Source organism: Pristiophorus japonicus, chromosome 17, assembly GCF_044704955.1.
Source record: "Pristiophorus japonicus isolate sPriJap1 chromosome 17, sPriJap1.hap1, whole genome shotgun sequence".
In the NCBI taxonomy this organism is placed as follows: Eukaryota; Metazoa; Chordata; class Chondrichthyes; family Pristiophoridae; genus Pristiophorus; species Pristiophorus japonicus.
This window is the reverse complement of record NC_091993.1, coordinates 82544242-82555518: the sequence shown is the minus strand read 5'-3', so window position 1 is coordinate 82555518 and position 11277 is coordinate 82544242. Positions and strand designations below refer to the sequence as shown.

Here is an 11277-nt window from a genome sequence, read left to right as displayed (position 1 = left end):
TCGAGCCTGCACCACCATTCAATAAGATCATGGCTGATCATTCACCTCAGTACCCCTTTCCTGCTTTCTCTCCATACCCCTTGATCCCTTTAGCCATAAGGGCCATATCTAACTCCCTCTTGAATATATCCAATGAACTGGCATCAACAACTCTCTGCGGCAGAGAATTCCACAGATTAACAACTCTCTGAGTGAAGAAGTTTCTCCTCATCTCAGTCCTAAATGGCTTACCCCTTATCCTTAGACTGTGTCCCCTGGTTCTGGACTTCCCCAACTCGGGAACATTCTTTCTGCATCTAACCTATCCAGTCCCATCAGAATTTTATATGTTTTTGAGATCCCCCTCTCATTCTTCTAAACTCTATTGAATACAGGCCCAGTCAATCCAGTCTCTCCTCATATGTCAATCCTGCCATCCCAGGAATCAGTCTGGTGAACCTTTGTTGCACTCCCTTAATAGCAAGAACATCCTTCCTCAGATTAGGAGACCAAAACTGAACACAATATTCCCAGTGAGGCCTCACCAAGCCCTGTACAACTGCAGTAAGACCTCCCTGCTCCTACACTCAAATCCCCTAGCTATGAAAGCCAACATACCATTTGCTGCCTTCACCGCCTGCCAACTTTCAATGACTGATATACCATGACACCCAGGTCTTGTTGCACCTCCCCTTTTCCTAATCTGCTGCCATTCAGATAATATCTTGCCTTTGTGCTTTTGCTACCAAAGTGGATAACCTCACATTTATTCACATTATACTGCATCGGCCATGCATTTGCCCACTCACCTAACCTCTCCAAGTCACTCTGCAGCCTCTTTGCATCCTCCTCACAGCTCATACTGCCACCCAGTTTAGTGTAATCTGCAAACTTGGGGATATTACACTCAATTCCCTCATCTAAATTGTTAATGTATATTGTAAATAGCTGGGGTCCCAGCACTGAGCCCTGCAGCACCCCACTAGTCACAGACTGCCATTCTGAAAAGGACCCGTTTATCCCGACTCTCTGCTTCCTGTCTGCCAACCAATCATTATAAAGTCAAAACATTAGGCGAATGGGGACCAGGTGTGTGTGTTGGTGTAAACACACCCATTGCACCAGTCTGTGCATGCCCTGATTTCACACACAACCCGCGGGATCTCCCGCCAAGAGGCCCGGAAACCGCGCGGCGCAGACCGCCAAACACAACGGAAGTGACGACAGATAGTTCAAACCGTCGGCGGCAACTGAAGAAAAAGCCCAGAAAGGAGGCGAGTCGGTGCTGGTCCCGAGGTGACAGCATCATTTCAATCCAGGCTGCCTTCTATCTTGTGATTTGTCGCGAGGGGTATGGAGGCCCACAAGGCGCTGCTGGCACAGTTTGAGAAGCCGTTCCCGATCCTGCTGCACACACTGGCCGTGGGCCCATCGGGAGCCGCCGCCGCCTTTCATCTCCTGCCGCGGCTCCAAGCACAGCAGCCGCTCCCCTGGGGGGCCTTCACCGACACACTGTGCCGGCCGGAGCCGCTGTTGGACGGCGAGGAGCAGAGGCTGATTCTGTAAGGCCCGCTCACTGTCCCCGATCCTCGGGCTGCACCAAGTGTGGGAAACACTGCAATAAGTTCATTGTATTGGGAATGCTGCAATTCCACACGTTGCTGCCTGACCCGCTCAGTTTTTATTTCAGGTTCCAGCATCCGAAGTATTTTGCTTTTGAATTCATTTTACTGCACACTTTGAAGTCACGGTTCTGTGCACGGGTCACAGGAGTGGGGCTCACTCCAAAGACTTGACATAATCTAGGCTCACCCTTCAGCACTGAGGACGTGCACTGTTTGAGATGCTACCTTTCAGATGACACTTCAAACCAGGGTCTTATCTAACCTCTCAGATGAATGTAAAATATTCTGTGGCATTATTCAAAGAGCAGGGGTCCTGGCTAATATGTATCCTTCAACCAACACCACTCAACATATTTATCTCATTGCTGTTTTTGAAACCTTGCTGTGCACAAATTGGCTGCTCAGTTTGCCGACATTACGACAGTGATTATACTTGAAAAGTGTTTCAATTTCCTTAAGTGCTTTGGGATGTCCTGAAGAGGGGGTATATAATGCAAGTTCTTTTTTTAACCTCTTGATTTGATGATCATATGTTTTTGTTTATTTATTTTTCTCTCAACCACTTGCCACATGTTTGCAAGACGTATTGACTTGCTCTTGGGCACCTGCTGTTGATCCAACTATGAGGAGATGCATGAAAATGTGATGTTTTTTCTCCTTGAGTTGGAAGCACCTGTCTTCTTGTCAGTGATTCCTTGGTGACTTTCCATAGGAGCCGTTGCCTGTGTTTTTGGCTTCCCCGACCTCAATTCTTGTCCCTATTTAATGTCCATTGTTTTTTGCCTTATTATGGACTCAAATGTTTTCTTTGTGAGGAGCACTATAGAAATTAAATTGCTGTATGTGAATATCATGAAAACCATCCCCTCTCGCCATTCGTAGCAGAGTGGACTGCAATATCAATGCACTCTTTTGCCATATTGTACAAAGCCTACATGGTTAATTGTGGCCAACAAGAAACCCAGTGCCGAATGAGTTTTAGAAGTTCTGCCCCTTATGGTGGTGACTTGGAATACAGTTTCATTGTTGGTGGCCACCTTCTGGTGCTGTCTCCAATTGGCTCTTCAGGTTTGAACTTGGACAGTGAGTGCCAGCAAACTCGCCACCTGAGCCCAATCCCACCCTTGCATATGATTGATATCAATGTACATCCAGCAGGCTTCACTGAATCAGAAGTAGGTACCCTGATGGGGTTCTCCCCCTATGCCCTCAGCCTGGAGATGCTGAGAATTGTTGTAAAAGAAAACGAGAAGAACTTAGATTTATATACAACCACCAGATGGCTCAAAGCACTATACAGCCAGTTCAGTACTTTTTTGCCATGTAGACACTGTTGTAATGTAGGAAATGCGGCAGCCAATTTGCAGACAAGCAAGCTCCCACAAACAGCAATGTGATGACCAGATAATCTGCATTTTTTGTTTGTGGATTGAGGGATAAATATTGGCCAGTACTCCCCTGCATCTTTGAAATAGTGCCATGGGATCTTTTACGTCCATTTGAGAGGGCAGATGGGGGTTCAGTTTAAAGTCTCATCTGAAAGACGGCACTTCTGACAGTGCAGCGCTCTCTCAGCATTGCACTGGAATGTCAGCTTAGATTTTTTTTATGTTCAAGTCCCTGGAGTGGGATTTGAACCCACAACCTTCTGACTCAGTGGCATACAATCCTACAAATTGTACAATCCTACCACTGCTTCAGCTGATATCAGATAACTCCGCTCAGACCAGGAATATAACCTGGGGCTTCCTTGTTCTGTATGGCTTAGTACTTATAAAGCCTTTGGGTGAATCCAGTTAAAGGAGCCTTTAACCTAGTAGGCCTGGTATTACACTAATTGGCTGTTATTCCAGTTGTTTCACTTTCTCTGCAAATAAACCACAATGCAGTTTCTTAAATTACTCTGTTATACAGTGATAAAAATTGATATGGATTTACACAAGAGGGATTTGTTCCAAGTTTTCAAGATATTAAGGGGAACTGATAGGGTAGGGGAGCCTAGGATATGGGGCATAGTCTAAAAATTAGAGCCAGGCCTTTCAGGAGTGAAGTTAGAAAACACTTCTACATGTAAAGGATGCAAGGAGTTTGGAACACTCTTCCACAGTAGGTAATTGATGCTAGGCCAATTGTTAATTCTAAATCTGAGATTGATAGATTTTTGTGAACCAAAGGTATTAAGGGGACATGGGGCAACAGCGAATGTATGGAGTTAGGTCACAGATCAGCCATGGTCTCATTGAAAGTCGGAACAGGCTCGAGGGGCTGAATGGCCTACTCCTGTTCCTATGAGCCCACCATCATTAGAAACTGGATTGAGACACTCAACGTTCATTTTATGTAGGACCCTTGCAGCCAGCAGATATAGCAGGCTTTCAACTTATCAGTGTGGTTTGCATTTGAACTCGAGTCCTAGAAATGAAAGTGCCTCCACTCATTATATTTCCGTGGTACAGGTATGTAATTCGAGCATACTATCTCGAAGACGAGCAGGGGAGTTATCCACAGTGTCACCGCCAATATTTATCCCTCAATCAACATTTCTTTTTAAATTATCCGGTCATTATCACATTGCTATTTGTGGGAGCTTGATGTGCACAAATTGGCTGCTGTATTTCCTACATTACAACAGTGATTACACTTCAAAAGTATTTCATTGGCTATAAACGCTTTGGGACGTCCAGTGGTCATGAAAGGCGCTATATAAATGCAAGTCTCTCATTTTTCTTTCATCAACTATTCATTGGGCAGTTACATGTATGTAGGGCTAGTGATTTGTTATCACTGAGATCCTCTGGCATTTCCACTGCCTCTGCAAAATTGTGTTACTCAGGCAGCAAGTCACACTGGAGTAAGTGTTTATAAGGTTGCAGGATTTGTGATAAGCTGTGGTAACAAAATATTCTGTCTCAGCTATTTACTAACAGTTTTGTTGTTTGCTCTCTCTTAGAAAACCATTGTTTTATCTTTTGCCAGTGATGGTCAAAAGAAACCTCTTATCTTTCCTTCACTTGGGCAACGCCGTTGTACCTAAAGACTGTCTGCGTCATCTCATCCTACAGCTGAGGCAAAACCCTGATGCTGATCTCTGGACACAGAAATTAGTTGATGTCCTGGAACAGGACTTGGAAGGGGGACTATGTCATTCGACGCCTGTCTCTCATACAGACCGAACTCGGCAGCAATTGAAATGTCTCCGTCAGAAGTTAATGGGGATTTCTGAAGACCATTCCACTTCTGAGAAAAGGTTAGGCTGGTACTTCAGTCAACAACAGAAGAGCAGCGGTAATGAAGGCTCTGATGATACAGAAGTCAGGTCAGTATTAACACACAACTCCAAAAAACGGAAGAACTCTGGTAAAGGTGCAGCTGCTTTGGACGATGACGAGCAAAATGCACCAAAGAAAATAAAACTGGCACAAGAGGTGGTCTGTTTGGAGCCTTTTATTGGCAGCGAGAAGCAAGATGTCACCCCAGTGCTTGGGAACTCGGAAACCTTGCAACTTATCCATACACAGGAGCATAACAAGTTGGACATTGTTGAGGTGGAACAGAAAGCCCCTCCAAACACAGAGAAAAGACTTGATTTGCCAGAACATGTCAAGGTATGAGTAACATTTATTCAAATGTATGTAGAGGATGTTTGACAGGAATTGTTTATCATCAGTTTTGGCCGTAGTTTGAGTAATTTACTTCATCCAGTATCGTGCACATTATCTCTCCCGTAGCTTGTGAGATTCGTTTATTAAATTCTGGTGTACAGGTATTAACATTCTGGAAATACTATATTTTTCAGACAGAAGTACAAAGGATTGTGAATGATTTGCTCTCTGAGGGTGAACCATAGTTATTACGATGATGCACTGCAATAGGGAGGAAGGGCAGGAGATTAATGCAGGATGGAGTGAGGCAGATAGAGGAGTAAAACAGCTCTGGACACAAGCTTCCCTTCTATCTAGCTCCTCTGTTTTGTGGTATCAGTTAATTGCAGTGGTAGCACTCCCAATTGAGTCAGAAGACTGTGCATTCATGCCCTACTCCAGCACTTGAGCACATCTAAGCTGACACTTCAGTGCAGTACTGAGGGGGTGCTGTCTTTTGACTGAAATGGTAAGCTGAGGCCCAATCTCTCAATATAAAGGATCTCATGGCACAATTCAAAGAGGAGCAGGGCGTTCAGTGTGTTCTAGTTAATCATTACTTTGCTGTGATGTGCTTCAGGGCATCCTGAGGATGTGAAAGGTTCAATATTAATGCTCTTTCTTTCTTCATCTTTGTCCTGCCTTACTCCGTATCTCGTCTCCTGGCCTCACTCCCTGATGTACTGCATCGTCCCTGTGCCAGTCTCCTATCCCACCCATCACTATGTTTCTGTCATGTCCCACAGCCTTTTCCCTTCTGAACAGGCCCACAGCCTACCCCTACTCTTACTTGGGTTGTTGGGCACAAGGTGCTGGCTCTCTCAGCATCCTCTCCTGTCGCTTTCCCAGTGCTTACCCTGTCACCTGCAGTACCTCGGTGCCACTTCTCCCACACTCTCCGTCCTTCCCAGTATTCTTTCCATCTCGTGCCCCTTCTGATTCCCGGTCCCAATACCTCCTTCCAACTCCCATCCCAACAAGCCTCAAGCTGGCAATAAACTTTGCAAGTCCTGCAAAATATTTGTCCTCTCTCTTGAACAAGTGTAATGTATCGTCAGCAAACTTGGATACAAAGCTAGGTGGGAAAGTAAGTTGTGAGGAGGATGCCAAGAACTGCAAGGGATATAGCCAGGTTAAGTGAGTGGGCAAGAACATGGCACATGGAATATAGTGCGGAGAAATGTGAAGTTATCTACTTCAGTAGGAAAAATAGAAAAGCAGAAATTTTCTTTAATGGTGAGACTGGGAAATGTTGGTATTCAGAGGTGTCCTTGCACACGAATCACATGCAGGTACAGTGAGCAATTAGGAAAGCAAATGGTATGTTAGCCTTTAGTACAAAAGAATTGGAGTGTAAGAGTAAGGAAGTCTTACTGCATTTATATAGGGCCTTGGTGAGACCACACCTGGTGCACTGTGTACAGTTTTGATCTCCTTACCTAAGGAAGGATATATTTGCCATAGAGGGAGTGCATCAAAGGTTCACTTGACTGATTCTTGGGTTGAGGGAGGATTGTCCTATGAGTAGATTAGGCCTCTATTCCCTAGTGTTTAGAAGAATGTTAGGTGATCTAATTGAAACTTATAAAAATCTTATGGGGCTTAACAGGATATACTTGCTATAGAGCAAGCGCAACGAAGGTTAACCAGACTGATTGCTGGGATGGGGGGATTGTCCTATAAGGAGAGATTGAGTAGACTAGGCCTATATTCTCTAGAGTTTAGAAGAATGAGAGGTGATCTCATTGAAACATACAACATTCTTACAGGGCTTGACAGGGTAGATGCAGTGAGGATGTTTCCCCCTGGCTGAGGAGTCTGGAACCAGGGGTCACAGTCTCCGAATAAGGGGTCGGCCATTTAGAACTGAGATGAAGAGACATTTTTTCACTCAAAGGGATGTGACTCTTTGGAATTCTTTACCCCAGAGGGCTGTGGATGCTCAGACATTGAGTATATTCAAGACAGAGATCAAATAGTTTTTTGAATACCAAGGGAATCATGGGATATGAGGATAGTGCAGGAAAGTGGAGTTGAGGTAGAAGATCAGCTGTGAGCTTATTGAATGACAGAGCAGGCACGAAGGGCTGAATGGCCTATTCCTCCTATTTGTTACGTTCTTACAAGATCCTCCTATTTGGTCTTATCCAGGATGAGTGCATTGTCACCCTGAATCTGACTGAAACCTGGTTCATTTCACCAAGCCCACTCTCACTCGGTTACACATTTTAACATATTCTTCTGCCTGATGTGCTGTGGGGGACTCCTTCAGATCTTGCCTTAGTCTAACATACTTTCTCCATGTTACTTGAACTTGTTGTCCTTGAACATGTTGTCACCTCCCAAATCCCTGCCCATCTTTCCCGCAACTCCATGTTTGAATCCCTCCAATCAGGTTTCCGCCCCCGCCTGAAATGACGCTTATCAAAGTCACAAATGACATCCTATGTGACTGTGACAAAGGTAAACTATCCCTCCTTGTCCTTTGCAACATGTCTGCAGCCTTTGACATGGTTGACCACACCATCCTCCTCCAACGCTGCTTCACCATCGTCCAGCTTGGCGAGACTACTCGCCTGGTTCACCTCTTATCTAGCTAATCGTAGCCAGGGAATCACCTTCTCTTTCTGCTCCCGCATCGTTGCCTCTGGTGTCCCCGAAGAATCTATTCTTGGCCCCCTCCTATTTCTCATCTACATGCTGCCCCTCGGGGACATCATCCAAAAACACAGCGTCAGTTTCCACGTGTACGCTGATGATACCCAGCTCTACCTCCCCACCACTTCTCTTGACCCTGTTATATATGTAAACCTGTAAATACCTTGTTTAACCACCAGAGGGCTCATCCCCTGGAGTCCCAAGGGATCCCGGAATTCCTTGGGAGCACCTGTACATAAGGAAGCCTCACAGGCTGGAGAGGAACTCTGGAAACCTGTAATAAAGGACTACGGTCGCACATTACTTTGAGTTTACAGTATCTGGTCAGATTCTTTATTCAAGACATAACAACTGGCGACAAGATACAGAAGACGAACCCCACCGCAACAATGCAGAGAACCATGGGCATCCTGGAGAAATTTTCTGAGGGAGATGATTGGGAAACCTTCGTGGAGCGATTTGACCAATACTTCATGGCCAACGAATTGGAAAAAGAAGTGAACGCTGCCAAACAAAGGGCGATCCTCCTCCCGTTTGCGGGTCACCAACATATGGCCTCATGAAAAATCTGCTCTCTCCAGCGAAACCCACAGAGAAGTCGTACGATGATTTGTGCACACTGGTCCGGGAGCATCTAAACCCGAATTAAAGTGTTCTGATGGCGAGGTACCAGTTCTACACGTACAAGAGGTCTGAAGGCCAGGAAGTGGCGAGCTACATTGCCGAGCTAAGACACCTTGCAGGACATTGCGAATTTGAAGGACATTTGGAGTACATGCTCAGGGACTTCTTTGTACTTGGCATTGGCCAGGAAGTAATACTTCGCAAACTTTTGACTGTAGAGACCCCAACTTTGAATAAAGCCATAGCGATAGCCCAGGCGTTCATCGCCACCAGTGACAATACCAAACAGATCTCTCAGCACATGAGTGTTGCTGCAAGTACTGTGAACAAAGTGATGTTGTTTTCGAATCGTAACGTACAGGGCAGGACTCCCATGCCTGCAGCTACACGTCTGCAGATGTCTGAGTCCACCATCAAGGGTGGTGAATGCAAGGCCATTAACACCTTGTTGGCGCTGCGGAGGTGATCATCGTTTCCATTCGTGCTGCTTCAAAGGATACGTTGGCAAGGGCTGTGGAACAATGGGACACCTCCAACGCATGTGCAGGCGAGCTGCAAACCCTGCTAATCCTGCAAACCACCATGTTGCAGAGGAGAACAGATCCATGGTGGATCACGACGAACCAGAGCCTCAGACTGAGGAGGCAGGTATATGGAGTGCACACATTTACCAGAAAGTGTCCCCCGATAATACTGAAGGTTGAATTAAATGGACACCCGGTGTCAATGGAGCTGGACACAGGCGCGAGCCAGTCCATAATGAGCAAAAAGACTTTCGATAAATTGTGGTGCAGCAAGGCCTCAAGACTAGCCCTGACTCCCATTCGTACTAAACTGAGAACGTATACAAAGGAACTGATTCCCGTAATCGGCAGTGCTATCGTAAAGGTCTCCTATGATGGAGCGGTGCACAATTTACCACTCTGGGTGGTACCGGGCGATGGCCCCACGCAGTTCGGCAGGAGCTGGCTGGGAAAGATGCGCTGGAACTGGGACAAAGTCCGAGCGCTCTCGTCCGTCGACGACACTCCATGTGCCCAGGTCCTAAACAAGTTCTCCTCGCTGTTCGAACCAGGCATCGGGAAGTTCCAAGGAGCAAAAGTGCAGATCCACTTGATTCCGGGGGCGTGACCCATCCATCACAAGGCGAGTGAGTTTGGAGATCGAGCTGAACCGGCTGCAACGAAAGGGCATCATTTCGCCGATCGAATTCAACGAGTGGGCCAGTCTGATTATTCCCGTCCTCAAGGAAGACGGCACCGTCAGAATCTGTGGTGATTACAAAGTAACTATCAATCGTTTCTCCCTGCAGGATCAATACCCGCTACCAAAGGCAGACGACCTATTTGCGACGCTGGCGGGAGGAAAAACGTTCACGACGCTGGACTTGACCTCGGCCTATATGACACAGGAGCTGGAGGAATCATCGAAGGACCTCACCTGCATCAACACGCACAAAGGTCTCTTCATTTACAACAGATGCCCGTTTGGGATTCGATCAGCCGCGGCAATATTCCAGAAGAACATGGAAAGCTTGCTGAAGTCGGTCCCGCGCACCGTGGTTTTCCACAACGACATCTTGGTTACAGGTCGGGATGCCGTCGAGCACCTGCAGAACCTGGAGAAGGTTCTTAGTTGGCTTAATAGTGTGGGGCTCAGGTTAAAACTCTCGAAGTGCGTTTTCCTGGCGCCTGAAGTGGAGTTCCTGGGGAGAAGAATCGCGGCAGACGGCATCAGGCCCACCGATTCGAAGACGGAGGCATTCAAGAACGTACCGAGACCACAGAACGTGATGGAGCTGCGGTCATTTCTAGGACTCCTGAACTACTTTGATAACTTCTTACCGGGTCTTGGCACACTGTTAGAACCACTGCACTCTTTACTGCGGAAAGGAGATAAATGGGTATGGGGTAAAAGCCAAGAAAATGCCTTTGAGAAAGCTAAGAAACTGTTATGCTCAAACAAATTACTTGTGTTGTATGATCCATGTAAGCGTTTGGTACTAGCATGTGATGCATCGTCATACGGTATCAGGTGTGTATTGCAACAAGCTAATGAATCTGGGAAATTGCAACCGGTTGCTTATGCATCCAGAGGTCTGTCTAAGGCCGAGAGGGCCTACAGCATGATCGAAAAAGAAGCGTTAGCATCAATATCTGTTTGGGCTCAAATTTGAATTGGAAACCGACCATAAGCCACTTATATCCCTCTTTTCGGAAAGTAAGGGGATAAATACAAATGCATCAGCCCGCATTCAGAGATGGGTGCTCGCGTTGTCTGCATACAACTACGCCATCCGCCACAGGCCAGGCACAGAAAACTGTGCCGATGCTCTCAGTAGGCTGCCATTGCCCACCACGGGTGGAGATGGCACAGCCCGCAGATTTAGTTATGGTAATGGGAGCATTCGAATGAGCAATCACCTGTTGCCGCCTGACAGATTAGAACCTGAACGAGCCAGAATCCCTTACTGTCCTTAGAAAAGAAAACTGTGCTCCACGGGAGTTGGTCTGTCCCGTTAGAGATGCAGGAAGAACTAAAGCCGTACCAGCGGCGCAGAGATGAAATATCCATACAGGCAGACTGCCTCCTATGGGGTAATCGGGTAGTGGTGCCAAAAAATGGCAGGGACACTTTCATTAATTACCTCCACAGTACCCACCCAGGCATTGTAATGATGAAAGCGATAGCCAGATCCCACGTGTGGTGGCCCAGTATCGATGCAGACTTAAGAGTCCTGCGTGCACAAA

General features: G+C 46.5%; 1 protein-coding gene across 1 annotated transcript in view; it reads left to right on the top strand.

Moving 5' to 3' along the window:
- Positions 1 to 1199: 1199 nt before the first annotated feature.
- The window catches only part of fance (FA complementation group E), a 28388-nt gene continuing 18310 nt past the window's right edge, over positions 1200 to 11277 (top strand). The window contains exons 1-2 of the mRNA XM_070858906.1: positions 1200 to 1541; positions 4555 to 5209. Coding sequence (XP_070715007.1) covers positions 1333 to 1541; positions 4555 to 5209 — 864 coding nt within the window. The 5' untranslated portion in view covers positions 1200 to 1332. The remainder of the gene's footprint in view (positions 1542 to 4554; positions 5210 to 11277) is intronic.